The 18,159-nt window shown below is 44.1% G+C and overlaps 1 protein-coding gene across 1 annotated transcript in view; it reads left to right on the forward strand.

Annotated features, from left to right (window-relative positions):
* The window catches only part of ppm1e (protein phosphatase, Mg2+/Mn2+ dependent, 1E), an 87,221-nt gene extending 70,750 nt beyond the window's left edge, over positions 1-16,471 (forward strand). Inside the window, exons 2-7 of the mRNA XM_021617945.3 lie at positions 3,760-3,881; positions 8,233-8,432; positions 9,571-9,759; positions 10,009-10,152; positions 10,303-10,396; positions 12,052-16,471. Coding sequence (XP_021473620.2) covers positions 3,760-3,881; positions 8,233-8,432; positions 9,571-9,759; positions 10,009-10,152; positions 10,303-10,396; positions 12,052-12,968 — 1,666 coding nt within the window. The 3' untranslated portion in view covers positions 12,969-16,471. The remainder of the gene's footprint in view (positions 1-3,759; positions 3,882-8,232; positions 8,433-9,570; positions 9,760-10,008; positions 10,153-10,302; positions 10,397-12,051) is intronic.
* Positions 16,472-18,159: the final 1,688 nt, after the last annotated feature.

The following is an 18,159-nucleotide window of genomic DNA, read 5'->3' on the forward strand; positions in this document are numbered from 1 at the left end:
ATAATCACATTTTAGGCTTAAGATCAACTTTGACTCATTCTTAACTTCTCGATCTAAATTAGAATATTGTGCAGTTAAAAATAACTTATGACCTTGCTATCAAATGTTATTAATGTAGCTGCAGTTTCAACATGATCTACATTTCAGAGGATGCTGTAAATGTTTTTACTTTGTATGAGTCTCTGCCAAAAAGATATCAACTTCCCCGATGATAGTTGTTACAATTGACCCAATATGTTAAACAGGTATTGTAGCTAGACTGGTTATCACTGCTTACCCGCAATAAGATGGAATGTGAACGTGTATGGCACTTGGCACAAAGAGACATTTAACCTGTTATCTGAGATATGTTAAGTTATCTCCTCATGTTAATTTGAGTATTCCTCTTATAGAGTAGCTAGGCTGAGTCACTTTGGTTTCCCCCGTATACAGTGCTTATCATACAGTTAGGAATTCATGCCCCTTGGATTTCTTCACATTTTATTTTTATAAAGTGGGATTCAAATAGATTTAATTGTAATTGTTTTGTTAATGATCTACACAAAATACTGTGTAACGTTAAAGTGGAAGAAAAATCCATTATTTTTAATTAAAGGGGAAAAACCCCACTAATATACAGTGGGGATAACAAGTATTTGATACACTGCCGATTTTGCAGGTTTTCCTACTTACAAAGCATGAAGGGGCATGTAGAGGTCTGTCATTTTTATCATAGGTACACTTCAACTGTGAGAGACGGAATCTAAAACTAAAATCTAGAAAATCACATTGTATGATTTTTAAGTAATTAATTTGCATTTTATTGCATGACATAAGTATTTGATACATCAGAAAGCAGAACTTAATATTTGGTACAGAAACTTTTGTTTGCAATTACAGAGATCATACGTTTCCTGTAGTTCTTGACCAGGTTTGCACACACTGCTGTAGGGATTTTGGCCCACTCCTCCATACAGACCTTCTCCAGATCCTTCAGATTTCGGGGCTGTCGCTGGGCAATAAGGACTTTCAGCTCCCTCCAAAGATTTTCTATTGGGTTCAGGTCTGGAGACTGGCTAGGCCACTCCAGCACCTTGACATGCTTCTTACGGAGCCACTCCTTAGTTGCCCTGGCTGTGTGTTTCGGGTCGTTGTCATGCTGGAAGACCCAGCCACGACCCATATTTTGCTCTTACTGAGGGAAGGAGGTTGTTGGCCAAGATCTCGCGATACATGGCCCCATTCATCCTCCCCTCAATACGGTGCAGACGTCCTGTCCCCTTTGCAGAAAATCATCCCCAAAGAATAATGTTTCCACCTTCCTGCTTCATGGTTGGGATGGTGTTCTTGGGGTTGTACTCATCCTTCTTCTTCCTCCAAACACGGCGAGTGGTTTAGACCAAAAAGCTCTATTTTTGTCTCATCAGACCACATACCTTCTCCCATTCCTCCTCTGGATCATCCAGATGGTCATTGGCAAACTTCAGACAGTCCTGGACATGCGCTGGCTTGAGCAGGGGGATCTTGCTTGCGCTGCAGGATTTTAATCCATGACGGCGTAGTGTGTTACTAATGGTTTTCTTTGAGACTGTGGTCCGAGCTCTCTTCAGGTCATTGACCAAGTCCTGCCGTGCAGTTCTGGGCTGATCCCTCACCTTCCTCATGATCATTGATTCCCCATGAGGTGAGATCTTGCATGGAGCCTCAGACCGAGGGTGATTGACCGTCATCTTGAACTTCTTCCATTTTCTAATAATTGCGCCAACAGTTGTTGCCTTCTCACCAAGCTGCTTGCCTATTCTCCTGTAACCCATCCCAGCCTTGTGCAGGTCTACAATTTTAACCCTGATGTCCTTACACAGCTCTCTGGTCTTGGCCATTGTGGAGAGGTTGGAGTCTGTTTGATTGAGTGTGTGGACAGGTGTCTTTTATACAGGTAAAGAGTTCAAACAGGTGCAGTTAATACAGGTAATGAGTGCAGAACAGGAGGGCTTCTTAAAGAAAAAGTAACAGGTCTGTGAGAGGCAGAATTCTTACTGGTTGGTAGGTGATCAAATACTTATGTCATGCAATAAAATGCAAATTAATTACTTAAATATCATACAATGTGATTTTCTGGATTTTGGATTAGTCTGGATTAAGTGTACCTATTATAAAAATTACAGACTACATGCTTTGTAAGTAGGAAAACCTGCAAAATCGGCACTGTATCACATTCTTGTTCTCCCCACTGTATATTTTAAAAATTCCAGTTGGTTGTTGATCATTGCTTGACAGCAATTCAAGTCTTGCCGAAGATTGTCAAGCAAATTTAAGTCAAACTTTAACTCGGCCAGTGTTTCCTTGGTAAGCAACTCCAGTGTATATTTGGTGTTGTGTTTTAGGTTATTGTTCTGCTGAAAGGTGAATTTGTCTCACAGTGTCTGGTGGAAAGCAGACTGAACCAGATTTTCATCTAGGATTTTGTATGTGCTTAGCTTCATTACATTTATTTATATTTTTAAAAAACTCCTCAGTCCTTGTTGATGACAAGCATACCCATGATGCAGACACCACCATAGTTGAAAATATGGAAATTGGTACTCAGTCATGTGTTGGATATGCCCAAAACATAACGCTTTGTATTCAGGACAAAAACTTAATTCCTTTGCCACATTTTTTGCATATTACTTTAGTGCTTTGTTGCAAAACGGATGGAAGTTTTGTTCATTCAACTATATGCTTTTTAAGTAGGAAAACCTGCAAAATCGGCAGTGTATCAAATACTTGTTCTCCCCAATGTATTTACGCTCAGTGTGTCGTCTTGATCGCTGGTGAAAAGTTCATTTATTTTGTAGAATTGTCCATCTCTCTCCCTCTCTCTCTCTGTCGTGGTTAGAGGGAATAGTTCAGAGTGACATTCGTTATAGAATGGATGTTTCGGCGGTTGTCGTTCTTCGCGTTCAATGATACCGAATTCCTAGCTGCAGACAAGTAATTAATATCAAAGACTTGTTCTTATTCTGTCGGTATCGATAGTCTAAGAGTTTAACCACGTGGTATGGTTAACATTTTCAGCAATGATCTACAACCTTTGTCCTTCTAATGGAGAAATTCATGGTCTGCAACCTTTAGCCATCTCGTAATTGAGGTAAGCTCGGTCTGCCGATCAAAAACCTGAGTGGGGGTTTTATTCGGAAGGGCCGAAAAGGGCTGTCCCAGGATGTCTGACCCTAACTGGGCTCAGGGGCGGTCCTTTGATTTAGTTCAAATCAAAAGGGAATTGTATTTTGTAGTCCAAAATCATATTACACAATTATACAAACAGTATCATACTCACTCATTCATCTTATACAACAATTAGATGTAAACCTCATATCTGAGGCTATTATATAAACAGCGTTATGGTAATGTGGCCACACCGTCTCCCATGAGCTTCCCCAAGTTGTGACAAACGGACCAGTTCGTAGCTGGATTCTTCACGGATCTTTTATACTTTCTCCGGAACATGAAATTTGTTTGTACCTCAAGTTCTGTGAGGTGGAAGGAATTCCTTTGTTGTCTCTGAAAATGTACTCTCTCTATACTGTGTGTCCATGAGGAGATGCTCAGGAATTTACGACGTCTCTCTGACCACAGCAACCTAGTTGAAGGAGGCAAGGGGGAGGCAGGGAGAGGGGGATGGGGCTTGCTCTACCCAAAGAGCCCAACGTCATGACAACCTTCTTCCCTCTTCCTCCCACGCTTTGATCTCTCTTCCTTCCTGTTATAACGCCTCCATTTCCCTTTTTTTTCCTACAGTAACTGCCCCTTCTCCCTGGCGGCTGCCCTGGCACGGTCTACAGCAGACAGTGTTCTGCAGAGTGACCTCTCCATCTACCACATCCAGAAGACTGTTGAGGATGGAGTAGACCCTTTCCCCCGTGAGTCCCCTGTCAGCCCACGCCTGACATGCAAAATCAGGTCATGTACTGACCTAGCTAGGCTACTGTATGGACAGGGTTACTTGTTATACAATATATTAGCTGAAATTCAAAGCCTTTGTCAGTTTAGGTGTTGTTTCAGTCAACACCATGGACAAATGAGAAAAATCACCATTTGTATACTAATCTAATACTTAGCATTTAAAACAGTTGCACTTCCTGGCTCACTTTTTTCATACCACAGTTTGATGCCATCCACTGTCACTTATAATTCCCTTTACTTTGTTAGTGACAAAATAAAGCACTCTGTGGAGCGAACAAGCGAGAGCAGAGGTCTTTTAGAAGAGAAGGAAACAGCAGTCTAAATAACCCTGCATCACTCCTTTAAGATCTCTGTGTTTTTGCCAGGGAGAGAGAGAAAGAGGCAGAAAGAGAATGCAGGGGAAATATTATATATATATAGTTGAAGTCGGAAGTTTACATACACCTTAGCCAAATAAATGTAAACTCAGTTTTTCACAATTCCTGACATTTAATCCTAGTAAAAATTCCCTGTTTTAGGTCAGTTAGGATCAACACTTTATTTTAAGAATGTGAATTCAAAATAAATCACTGACAGTGTCACCAGAAAAGAAGCCCCATACCATCACACCACCTCCTCCATGCTTCACGGTGGGAACCACACATGCGGAGATCATCCGTTCACCTACTCTGCGTCTCACAAAGACACAGGGGCTGCAACCAAAAATCTCAAATTTGGACTCATCAGACCAAAGGACAGATTTCCACCGGTCTAATGTCCATTCCTCATGTTTCTTGGCCCAAGCAAGTCTCTTCTTATTATTGGTGTCCTTTAGTAGTGGTTCCTTTGCAGCAATTCAACCATGAAGGCCTGATTCACACAGTCTCCTATGAACAGTTGATGTTGAGATGTATCTGTTACTTGAACTAAGTGAAGCATTATTTGGGCTGCAATCTGAGGTGCTGTTAACTCTAATGAACGTATCCTCTGTAGCAGAGCTAACTCTGCGTCATCCTTTCCTGTAGCGGTCCTCATGAGAGCCAGTTTCATCATAGCGCTTTATGGTTTTTGAGACTGCACTTGAAGAAACTTTTGAAGTTCTTTACCTTTTCCAGATTGACTGACCTTCATGTCTTAAAGTAATGATGGACTGTCGTTTCTCTTTCGTTTCTCTCTTTTACCAAATAGGGCTATCTTCTGTATACCACCCCTACCTTGTCACAATACAACTGATTGTCTCAAACAATTTAAGATGGAAATAAATTCCAGAAATTAACTTTAACAAGGCACACCTGTTAATTGAAATGCATTCCAGGTGACTACCTCATGAAGCTGGTTGAGAAAATGCAAAGAGTGTGCAAAGCTGTCATCAAGGAAAAGGGTGGCTACTTTGAATAATATAAAATATAAAATATATTTTGATTTGTTTAACACTTTTTTGGTTACTACATGATTCCATGTGTGTTATTTCATAGTTTTGATGTTTTCACTTTTATTCTACAATGTAGAAAATAGTACAAATAAATAACCCCCCCCCCCCCCCCGTCCAAACTTTTGACTGGTACTGTATAAACTCAGCAAATAAAGAAACTTCCCTTTTTCAGGACCCTGTCTTCCAAAGATAATTAGGAAAAATCCAAATAACTTCACAGATCTTCATTGTAAAGGGTTTCCCATGCTTGTTCAATTAACCATAAACAATTAATGAACATGCACCTGTGGAATGGTCATTAAGATACTAACAGCTTACATATGGTAGGCAATTAAGGTCACAGTGATGACAACTTAGGACACTAAAGAGACCTTTCTACTGACTCTGGAAAAACCCAAAAGAAAGATGCCCAGGGTCCCTGCTCATCTGCGTGAACGTGCCTTAGGTATGCTGCAAGGAGGCATGAGAACTGCATATTTGGCCAGGGCAATAAATTGCAATGTCCGTACTGTGAGACACCTAAGACAGCGCTACAGGGAGACAGGACAGACAGCTGATCGTCCTCGCAGTGGCAGACCACGTGTAACAACACCTGCACAGGATCGTTACATCCGAATATCACACCTGATGGACAGGTACAGGATGGCAACAACAACTGCCCAAGTTACACCAGGAACACACAATCCCTCCATCAGTGCTCAGACTGTCCGCAATAGGCTGAGAGAGGCTAGACTGAGGGCTTGTAGGCCTGTTGTAAGGCAGGTCGACATCACCGGCAACAATGTTGCCTATGGGCACAAACCCACAGTTGCTGGACCAGACAGGACTGGCAAAAAGTGCTCTTCACTAACGAGTCGCGGTTTTGTCTCACCCGGGGTGATGGTCGGATTTGGGTTTATCATTGAAGGAATGAGCGTTACACAGAGGCCTGTACTCTGGAGCGGGATCGATTTGGAGGTGGAGGGTCCGTCATGGTCTGTAGTGGTGTGTCACAGCATCATCGGACTGAGCTTGTTGTCATTGCAGGCAATCTCATCGCTGTGCGTTACAGGGAAGGCATCCTCCTCCCTCATGTGGTACCCTTCCTGCAGGCTGATCCTGACATGACCCTCCAGCATGACAATGATACCAGCCATACTGCTCGTTCTGTGCGTGATTTCCTGCAAGACAGGAATGTCAGTGTTCTGCCATGGCCAGCGAAGAGCCCAGATCTCAATTCCATTGAGCACTTCTGGGACCAGTTGGATCCGAGGGTGAGGGCTAGGGTCATTCCCCCAGAAATGTCCAGGAACTTGCAGGTGCCTTGGTGGAAGAGTGGAGTAACTTCGCACAGCAAGAACTGGCAAATCTGGTGCAGTCCATGAGGAGGAGATGCACTTAATGTACTTAATGCAGCTGGTGGCCACACCAGATACTGACTGTTACTTTTGATTTTGACAACCCCCCTTTGTTCAGGGACACATTATTCAATTTATGTTTGTCACATGTCTGTGGAACTTGTTCAATGTATGTCTCAGTTGTTGAATCTTGTTATGTTCATACAAATATTTACACGTTACGTTTGCTGAAAATAAATGTAGTTGACAGTAAGAGGACGTTTCTATTTTTGCTGAGTTTATATATGTACTTTATTTACACTGAGTGTACAAAACATTAAGAACACCTTCCTAATACTGAGTTGCACCCCCTTTTGCTCTCAGAACAGCCTCAATTCGTCAGGGCATGGACTCTTCATGGTGTCAAAAGCGTTCCATATTGACTCCATTGCTTCCCACAGTTGTGTCAAGTTGGCTGGATATCCTTTGGGTGGTGGACCATTTTTGATACACACGGGAAACTGTTTAGTGTGAAAAAGTCAGAAGCATTACATTTAACAATATAATCATAGTGTTACTCCTCACAGGCAAACAAAAGACAGGGGTTAGCCAGGGGAGAGAGACATGAGAGGTTAGGCGTGCAGACAATCGGTGACCTATTCCCATTAAATCTGGTAGGAGTGCAGTCTGCAGCACACAGACGGAGACGGTGTGGAGGAGAAAATGTCAGCCGTCCCCTCCGGGAGACCCAGCCGGCGAGATCACTTCTTCATGACATCCTCTTTTTCCCTCCTTACGCCATCTCTATGTCCGTTTCCCCAGCCCCCAACCCATTTGCCAGATGGCCTCTCTTGCCCACTTGTCCTTAATTCCACTGGAACCATCTTCTCTCTTCCATTGAGCTGTTTCCCCTTGTATTCCCCGTGTAAGGCCCCATGTTAGCTTGCATGAGTGGCTTTGGGTGGGTTCAAGTGTGACAGATCTCAAGTATGGAAAACAGGGGTTCCCAGACTAATGGGTCATTTGGGACTGTGTGTGTGTGTGTGTGTGTGTGTGTGTGTGTGTGTGTGTGTGTGTGTGTGTGTGTGTGTGTGTGTGTGTGTGTGTGTGTGTGTGTGTGTGTGTGTGTGTGTGTGTGTGTGTGTGTGTGTGTGTGTGTGTGTGTGTGTGTGTGTGTGTCATTGTAAATAAGAATTTGTTCTTAACTGACTTGCCTAGTTAAATAAAAACATGCATGTATATTATTCGGCACATTCTTTTCATGTGACTATATGCATCTGTATGCCATTCTTTTCACCAGTGCACTAATGCATCCATGTGTAGTGCATAGTGTGTAGTGTATGGTGTGTAGTGTATGGTGTGTAGTGTATAGTGTGTAGTGTATGGTGTGTAGTGTGTAGTGTATGGTGTGTAGTGTGTAGTGTATGGTGTGTAGTGTATAGTGTGTAGTGTATGGTGTGTAGTGTATGGTGTGTAGTGTATAGTGTGTAGTGTATGGTGTGTAGTGTACTGTATGTGTGTGAGCCTGTGGTCTGATCACATGCCATTTGTGTGTTTGTTTATGCGTGTGTCGTCTTTTAGAGATTGAGTCGGTGGCATTTGCCAGGCTCATTTTCAACAAACTGTGTGAAACATGCTGCCTGTGGCTGAAAGACTTCCCTTACCGCCGCCGCCCTCAGCCCTACTACGAGACTTCCATCCACGCCATCAAAAACATGCGCCGCAAGATGGAGGACAAACATATCGTCATCCCCGACTTCAACACTCTCTTCAACATACAGGTAAGCATGAACAGAGTAGTCATTAACCACAGGTCTAGGATCAGTTCAACATAGAGGTAAGCATGAACATAGTAGTCATTAACCATAGGTCTAGGATCAGTTCAACATACAGGTAAGCATGAACAGAGTCGTCCTTAACCACAGATCTAGGATCAGTTCACTCTAGCATGGTTAATGAGGATGGAAGATTTTAACCACAGATTTAGGATCAGATTACCAGTGGGTAAACCCAGTAGACTAACCCGGTGGGCTAATCCAGATGCCCTGCAGGGAAGCTACCGTCTCACTTCACTATAGGTAGAAGATCAATAAAACTCCACTATCCAACTTATTCCCAATACAGCCCCAATGAGAGCAGTAAATAATAGCACATTAGGTGGCTGCCAGTGAATTAAATGCTTCTAATAGCATTATTGGCCATAGTGCTCTAGCATGCTTCCTCGGGCACACACACACACACACACACACAAACAGACTGACAGACTGACACACACACCACACCCCAGGCTGATAATGGCATTTTATCTGAGCCACACAGAGTCAATCAGATATGTCATTGAAATCCTATCCTATTAATTCCCTCACATCCCTTCTGAACCAACCGACCAATGAGAAATCCCAGACAGGCAAACACACCAGCTCAAAGATCCTCATATAATGAGATAATTATTCTGTCGGATCAAATGTTTATCCATTCTATTAAGCGTGCTAGTGGTGGGTAAGCCGGCTAATTGGCATTAAACCCCAGTTAATTAAAGCAGATGGATGAGTGGAGACGCAAACCGGTTATATTTGGATTTGCATATTCGCGACGAGGCACTACACATGCCATTCATGGAAAACGCACAACGTCATGAGAGTGACACACAACTATGCTGTATACCCAATGGTAATTTAAATTTACTATGACCAGTTAAGTTTGTTTATGGAACCTTGTTGTAAAGATGATTGAGATTGGACAGATGAATGCTTTGCATTGCTTCATACTCTGATGTTTACAAAGCATGAGCGTCACTATACATGAATCACCATCATGTTAGAACAAGTGATGACTCCAATGAAGGGAAGAAATATTGAAGCTATATGACATTGCAGGTCATACTGTGTTAACCTTTGACCTTACACTGTGTGTTTTCAGGACCAGGAGGAGCAGGCCTTCTTCGCCGTGTTCGATGGCCACGGGGGCGTGGACGCTGCCATCTTTGCCGCCAACCACCTCCACGTCAACATGGTGCACCAGGAGTGCTTCAGCCAGGATCCAGGGGAGGCCCTTTGTCGCGCCTTCAGAGTCACCGACGAACGCTTCATCCGGAAAGCTAAGATGGAGGTAAGGGCTCAAACATTGGCCACATTAATCTTGAAGGTTTCATTTCAATACTACTGGTATTGTAGAACTGCAGAGAGGCAAGGTTAGTTCAAATGTCTGAGCATTTGTTATTACTGTTCAGAATTTGCTTCTAATAGATGTAACATTTCTGTGAATCATAGTAAACAGTTATTACTGTACACTCATGTATTTATGTCTACGTTTGTGTGTGTGTGTGTGTGTTTGTGTGTGTGTGTGTGTGTGTGACAGAACCTGCGCTGCGGCACCACGGGGGTGGTGACCTTCCTGAGGGGGCGGACCCTGTACGTGGCCTGGCTGGGGGACTCTCAGGTCATGCTGGTCAAGAAGGGCCAGGCCGTGGAACTGATGAAGCCTCATAAGCCTGACAGAGAGGTAATGCACACAGACACACACGCAAAACACACTCACTTAATTACTGTTCACTTCACACACAGGCGCTAACATCACTTAAGCAGAGATGACTGTCACATATACAAGCACATACCGTTATACATAATACCATCTTTCTCTCTCCCACTACAGGATGAGAAGCAGCGTATTGAAGCTCTGGGAGGCTGTGTCATCTGGTTCGGCACATGGAGGGTTAATGGCAGCCTGTCCGTATCCAGAGCCATAGGTACACCAACAATCACCCTCTGCCTTATACAATTACCATATATAGTACAGACTGCAGCTGCTGTACCATGTCTGTTGCTGAGTCCCCCCTGGACTGCCTCTGGTTGGAGGGTGTGTGTGTGTGTGTGTTACCTTGGTCACCGCCAGCGTGAATGAGAAGAGTGTTGATAAAATTGAGAGGTCAGCAAGGGGTCGGAGTATGTCGTGTAGGTGTGTCCTGCAGAGAGTGCGAATGTGTGCCTGCATACAGGCCCATAATCAGTCTAAACTATTTGGGTGATTATGCGAGCGCCAGAGCAGAGAGGTCATGACAGAGTCTAATGGGCCACAGCCAAGGGCCAGCTGACAGTGCTGAGTGGGAGACAAATAGCAACCCAGAGGTGGGGGGTGGGGGTTACCTGTACCTATATGCATACACGAGTGTACGTAACCAGTCTGATTTCCCAGCAGCTATTTACATCTTAATGGAATAATCTCACAGCTCCAATACTACAACATCACTGGCATCAACATAGGAATTGACTGTAAAGACTGCCTTAGAATCCATCCTGTACCTATTCACATACACAACAGGGTTGGGGTCATTTCAAATTGAAGTCATTCTATTCAGGAAGGGATTTTTATTTTTAAATAGCTTAGATGCACTTTTTTCAATTATTGATTTGGAATTTCAGTTAACTGACCTTTTTTTTTTACCCCTTTTTCATGGTATCCAATTAGATAGTTACAGCCGTGTGTCCTCCGAAACACAACCCAACCAAGCCGCACTACTTCTTGACACAATGCCCACTTAACCCGGAAGCCAACCGCACCAATGTGTCAAAGGAAAATACCATACAACTGCACTGCACCCTGCCTGCCACAGGAGTCGTTAGTGCGCGATAGGACAAGGACATCCCTGCCGGCCAAACCCTCCCCTAACCCAGACGACGCTGGGCCAATTGTTCGCCGCCCCATGGGTCTCTCGGTCGTGGCCGGCTGCGATAGAGCTTGGACTCGAATCCAGAATCTCTAGTGGCACAGCTAACACTGCGATGCAGTGTCTTACATCACTGCACCAATCGGGAGACCACTGACCTCAATTCTAATTGACCTCAAGCACTGATTCACAAGGCAACTTGAGGCTAGCGTCTAGTCTTATTTCCCGGTAGCTATTTTAGTGGTGGCTAGTGAGGAAGCCCTACTGTGACCTTCTGTTCCCAAATCCTAAAGCTTCCCTAATCTGATATCAAAACCACTTCCTCGACAGGAAATACTGTAGCTGCTACATTAGAACTGTTTCCTACTGCATGCAGGAGAGGAGAGAGGACAGATATTGCTACACTGATATTAATTTACATGTTTATATAAATACATTAGTCACAAAAGGCTGAACAGAAAGCAAAGGCGGCAAGCAGCAGATATTATATTATCATTTATTAAATTAAAATGTATTATTTGTTTTTCTCCACCTTGATTTCAAAACAGATGCATAGCATGGTGGACATGACAGAAACAGCTGCACGGAATATCAAATTATATTACTTTCAGCTCTTTATGGTGTTTATGCCCAGGTTGCTGTTCAGCACTTTGACAAATGTTTCAATGATAACATTTTTTACAATATATGATTTTTTTCCCTCGTTTCTTATCCCTCTTTCTCTTGGTGATTGACAGGCGACAATGAGCACAAGCCCTACATCTCTGGCGATGCCGACCACAACATAGTCACATTGGACGGCACGGAGGACTACCTGATCTTGGCCTGCGACGGCTTCTACGACACAGTCAGTCCTGATGAGGCGGTGCGTGTGGTCAGCGACCACCTGACGGAGAACAGTGGCGACAGCACCATGGTGGCCCACAAGCTGGTGGCCTCGGCCCGCGATGCTGGCTCCAGCGACAACATCTCCGTCATTGTGGTCTTCCTTAGAGACCTCCGCGCGCCCCCCCCGGGAGAGGAGGAGGGGGCAGGGGAGGAAATAGAGGATGAGGAGGTGGAGGAGGAAGGGCAAGGGGAGATGGCATGCCAGGACGGGGGCACCGCGGACGTTGGGGGGAAGAGTCACTGTTTCCTGCAGCAGTGCTCGGCTCCAGCCGACCTGGGCTATGAAGACCGCATGGACTCATTGACGGACAGTACCACCCTAGGCCTGCTGGGGCCCACATTGGGAGAGGAGGGTCCGATCAGGCTCCCCCTGGCCAGCTCACACCCGTCCCCGTCCTTAGGCCTCACCCAGAACCTCATGCCTGCCGAGGGCCATGGCGCGGCCTGGTTGCCCTGTCTAGAAGAGGGGCTAAAGGGCTCCAGGCACAAGCCCCGGCCTAAACTCCGAGTCCCCACCTGCCAGGATCCCAGCTCAGATGGACAATGGCCCCTGGCGGCCGCCCTGTTTGGCTACGCGGGGAGGCACACCCGGAGGATGGAGTGCGTGAGCCCCAGATGGGGGTGGTGGTCCCGGGATTGGGGCCGAGCGCCCAGGGAGCTCCCCGGCCTGCTGCACTCCACCCGTAGTGTGCCCTACCCCCAGCGCTGCCCTGAGAGAAGGCCTGGGGTGGCCCTCCCCCACCTACCCAACGTCAGCAGAGTCTGATGATGTGACATAATCTCCACTAGCTCCTCTCTCTCCTGCCCCTTCCTTTATCTGACTACAGTCATTCATTCATCCATCCATCATAAACTCCCCATCCAGGACACTGGCACCCCGTCCGTCCGTTCATCTCTACATGCACCTACCCCTCCCCATAGCCACACAGCCCCATTCAGGAGGCCGGACATAACAATTTACTGCTCCTGGCCCATATTGCAAACACATACTGTACTGTACTCTCAGATTCATAATGGAATACAAATTATCCACTCACTCCATCTCCATAAATGGGAGTAGTTAATACAGGATTATAAGATTAGTGGTCACTTACCTGAATAAATCCAACATATATAGACCGATATGTATTCCAGATGGGGTTACAATAGAGGATAATGGCATCTAAAAGGGGATATTATTAAGAAATGATATTATATTTATAATGTTGGGGATGACGTCATCCAAGAGCAGACATTAATCAGTCCGTGCTATGCCTGTCAAATTGATGGTTACATAACACTAAACACAAGATGTGTTCTCATTGACGAGAAGTCTTTCCCAACAGGTTGGGTGTGAGTAAGTTCCCTATCAGGCATTGCAAGACTTACTGGGCCAGAATAGTTGAGACAAAGCAGCAGAACAAATGCCTTCAATATCTGTCACTTAAGACCATTTCCTGAAAAATAAAAATGGATGGGAATTTTGAGCCTCAGTCGACAAAGTCCCTTCTAAGCTTCCCATTACAATGCGGACCCATGTGTGTCATATCACTTACATGGGCTACTTAACCAATCACTATGCTGCTATAATTTCACTAACAATAATAGAGCATAAGCATGATCAATGTCAAAGTCTTCATCTCTGGTTTGACAAATATAGTAAATTAATCTTAATCTCATTATCCTTTCAAATGTAAATGGTATTTTTTCTGAAACTCCATAGTTTCAGCAGGTAGCCTAGTGGTTAGAGCATTGGACTAGTTACCAGAAGTGTTGCTAGATTGAATCCCTGCGTTGACAAGGTAAAAATCTGTTCTGCCCCTGAGCAAGGCAGATAACCCACTGTTCCTAGGCCGTCATTGTAAATAAGAATGTGTTCTTAACTGACTTGCCTAGTTAAATAAAAGTTTTTAAAAAATAAAATAGTAAATGCTATCTAGCAATGACTAGGTTCTATAAAATGTGCCTCCACTCTCCTGGCCCAGGCAACCACCATTCAATATTTATCAAAGAAGGTTAATTCTCGCTGTTGGAAAAACCCATCTTTATACCCTTAAGAAAACAGGAATTGTTTGTGCCATTCCTGACATTTTCAACTTTTACTAACACAGTGTGCCATTTCCATACTTTTGTTTAAAAACCTGCTCCCGCTCCAGTCTCATTGAGTTCCCAGGGGCAGGAGACAAGGGCACATGAAACAAGTGACCAAACCACCTCAGTGACCCACAGTCACACGGAGAAACCCCCAGCCAGTCAGTCAGTTCCCAATCACTGTCATTGCTTACTGCTCCTCTGAAACAACTAGTCGTCGGTCGCCTGCTGGCCTACCTACTGAAATGCATGGTGGTCATTTACAGAAGGCCATTTGGACAGTCACCATTAAGCATCTCCAGAGAGCAGAATGTATTCCAGTTGTAGAATGAACATGGAGCCTTCCCGGGACCTTCATAGATGGCCCAATAGGACTGCGACAGTAGTGGTGTTCTGGACTTGTAGCGACGCTCCCTGTGTGGATGGAAGAAAACCATTTCTGGATGCAGTACACCTGGAAGACAATATTCTGGAGGTGTTTTGTTGATCGTGGGAGAGGAAATAATCTATAATTTATCAGCTTACCACCGTATCCTCACAAATCTGAGCATTCTATCCTGGTGTTCCACTCTGAAGGAGCAGGATGTGAATAAGCGCACTGCCTTTCGGGTTAAAAGATGCCCATGCTTCTGCATCTCTCTCTTTGTGTAACCAACACCTGCATTTCGACTCTCGGAACAGCAGACCACACTAATTGCCATTTTCTGACCAATTATGAAAGACAACCATAAAGTTGAATATATAAAGGTAGTTATCGAATGCCCCGAGTCTCCCCAACCTCAGCCCCCCCCCCCAACCCCAACCCCACTCACATCACCTGCTTTTTTGGAGCGTTCTGCTTCTTTTTGAGAGTAAAAAAAGTGCACATCTTTCCCATCCCAAACATTCCTCACACGGGGCACCAATTGCTTATTGAAATAGTAGTACATTTATATTATGTACATGTAAGTATGAATGTGTGCAGGCGTGTGGGTAAGTGTTGAGAGTATGCATGTGGTCTGTCTTATACGTCTGTTATATAAAATCACCAATATTCTGTGTTGATATCAAGCTTCACAGCCCCCAGCAATGTACTGTACTGTTCATGTGACACCTTTGGAAGGAGAGTCGTATACGTTAGCAGTGCTTGAGTGACAAGGGAACATGGGAATTGAAATGCTCCTCAAGGACCATCCACTGAAATGTCAAAATGGTCACCCCCTCACAGTCTTTGATAGCTTCAGTTGTTTGTAAGACGCTGAACCTTAACCAAGCCATAAACAGAAAATGCGAACTCTATAGTTCTTCAGCTAAACTTGCTGGCTCGCTTAACCCACAGTTCTTCTCTTTCTCACCCACTGCTGCGGTACAAAGGACCCCCCCCCCATGCCAGTATGACACTTTCCCTGATGATAGTAAAAGACCACACAGTTCAGGTCTCTTCCCCTCTCTCCCCTTCCCTTTCCTATGTCACTCAATTGCTCTCATGACTCTGCACTGTGTCCACAAAACGCTTTGTTCCTGTAAGCAATAATGAATCTTTATGAGTCGCGCGTGGAAAGGCTCTCTCAGAGGGTTTGTCTTCACTGAGAAAGGCAGAGCTAGATCAAACTAACAGCCGCCCTCCTAAACTCTTACCAGTGCTCACATTGACATGAGCACACACCACTTTACTTCTGCTCGATGGTAGTATGGGACACAATCTATGATGTACCCCTTGGACAGTTGTCGCTGTACACTAATACATTTGGTGGCTAAATTGAGTTAGTCCCAATGAGAAACACAAAGGGCTCTATTCAATCTGTATAACTGAAATGTTACAGATCGCACAATAGAAATGTAAAGGTAATTTCCGATTGAGCCGACAAATGCATTGTTTACTGTGAATGCAGTTTCCACTAACATGGGAACATTGCCTTTAAATTTCAATAACGCTGTAACGCAATACCTCTGTGATATGGATTGAATCCAGCCCAGTGTCTCTAAGCTTGGCCAGCCTCTTCTCACAGGGCGGTTCAAACTCTGTACGCCAGGCATCCCTGAAGACAAACCCATGACCAGCTGTTCCCCAACCTGCAGGTTAGGTAAACCAGTAAAACGTTTCAGTATCTGTATTTTCTGTGTTCTTCTTGTAATATAAACATGTGTGTGTGTGTGTGTGTGTGTGTGTGTGTGTGTATCTGAACTGGTGACTAGTATAATGTATAAAGATTAAACCAAGTATTTTGTCTGAGTTTTATTTGACCTCTGTACAACCAGATGGACTATAATTAGGCCTATGGAATTCTCCCAAACGTGTGTGTAAACCCTCAGCTGTGTGCTGTACTCTTGTCGAGACTTCAGTGGCTCCACTTAGAGAGCCAGGAGACTTAATTAGTGTCCTTAGCCTCCACCTGTCAAGCTTAGATCCTAGCGATGGAACAGCCATATTTAATTAACTACCAAGATTATTTTTAATCAAGGCCTCCAACTGTCCTGTGGTGATATGCGCGTATGCCCATGTACACGATGGCTAGTGTTCACAGTTTAGGTAATTGCCAGCACCCTGTAAAGTGTGTCAAGCATTCTTAAGATAGGGATGGCAAGCTACAGCATTTTAATAAAATATACTGGAAAACAAAGAGGGCACTTCCTTGTTAACATCCAAGCAGAGAAACGGAAACATTGCAATGTTTTTATTTCACCCTCCAGGTGGAATGAATGGTGTGCAGTCAGATGTCCATTTATCTTTTCTCTGGCATAAAACATTCATCATCATTACTTATTTATGTGTACCTTTTTTTTGTTGTTTAAAGCATTCTACGTCAAGAACACTTCACAAACTAAATTTCATAAACAGCTTTTCAGACTTACTAAGTACAACGTTTGTGCTCCACATAGCACATGGTATGGTATACTATTTACAGATGGAAATGCAGGGATATACCTGCTGACTCAAACATTTGACATTATGTAGCAGCACCACAGCTGAGCTTTTGCTCATGGCCTTTCTTGCTGCAAGGTTTAAGGCACACATACAAATAATGAGGAGAGTAATTCCCTGCTGTTGTTCATCAGCTTGAGGACACACACACAAAACTTAATTACTATGACCGTGTCCATATCTGGAGCAGTTTAGCGTCTGACATAACAGATGAGTGAGCGTTAATATCCACCAGGTTTCACAGAAGATTGCGTGTTCCAAATGTAATCGAGAATCACCCCGACAGGAAAAGACATGGCTTTAATCTATGTCACACTAGTGATCGATTAAGGGACATTCAGGGCATCAGACCAAATAGACCCATTTTCTAATTTAGGGGAGTGCTTTCTGGGAGCCAGCAAATAAGGGTGGAAGATGTAGTGTTATGAGAGGGACATTAATTGAAGGCTGAAATAGGGACTAATCTAATGGAGTCTGGCATTACACAAAACACTGTCATTGCTGCTTTACTCGGAGGTTATCAACAGACTCCTGTTGCTATAAAAACTAAATCAGCTCAACACTTATGGCTAGATTCTATCAGATCCGCCCTAGCTGACACCCGCATAGCGGTTGTTTTGACGGTGTCGGAGGTGGAACTGTGTTAGTTGTCAAATCAACAAGTGGCTCCTGGCATTATACCTAAAGCGGACATTGCCATTGGCAGCACGGAGTTGCATTAAGATAAATCCCATGCAACATTGTTTACAAGTTTGAACACTAAAATGTGAGATGTAATCGATCTTGATTAGGCTGATAAAAATCGTCATTATTTTGTTTAATTCTTTTCAATTTGAGCGCCATTATTTCTATATAGTCTACACTTTGTTCTGAACTTCTAACACACGTGTCAAACTCATTCCACTGAGGTTCGAGTGTCTGCAGGTTCACTACTCCCTTATACTTGATTAATTAAGGTCACTAATTAGTAAAGAACTCCCCTCAC

The sequence above is a fragment of the Oncorhynchus mykiss genome, chromosome 10, assembly GCF_057628025.1.
Source record: "Oncorhynchus mykiss isolate SJ-2025 chromosome 10, ASM5762802v1, whole genome shotgun sequence".
NCBI classification, from domain to species: domain Eukaryota; kingdom Metazoa; phylum Chordata; class Actinopteri; order Salmoniformes; family Salmonidae; genus Oncorhynchus; species Oncorhynchus mykiss.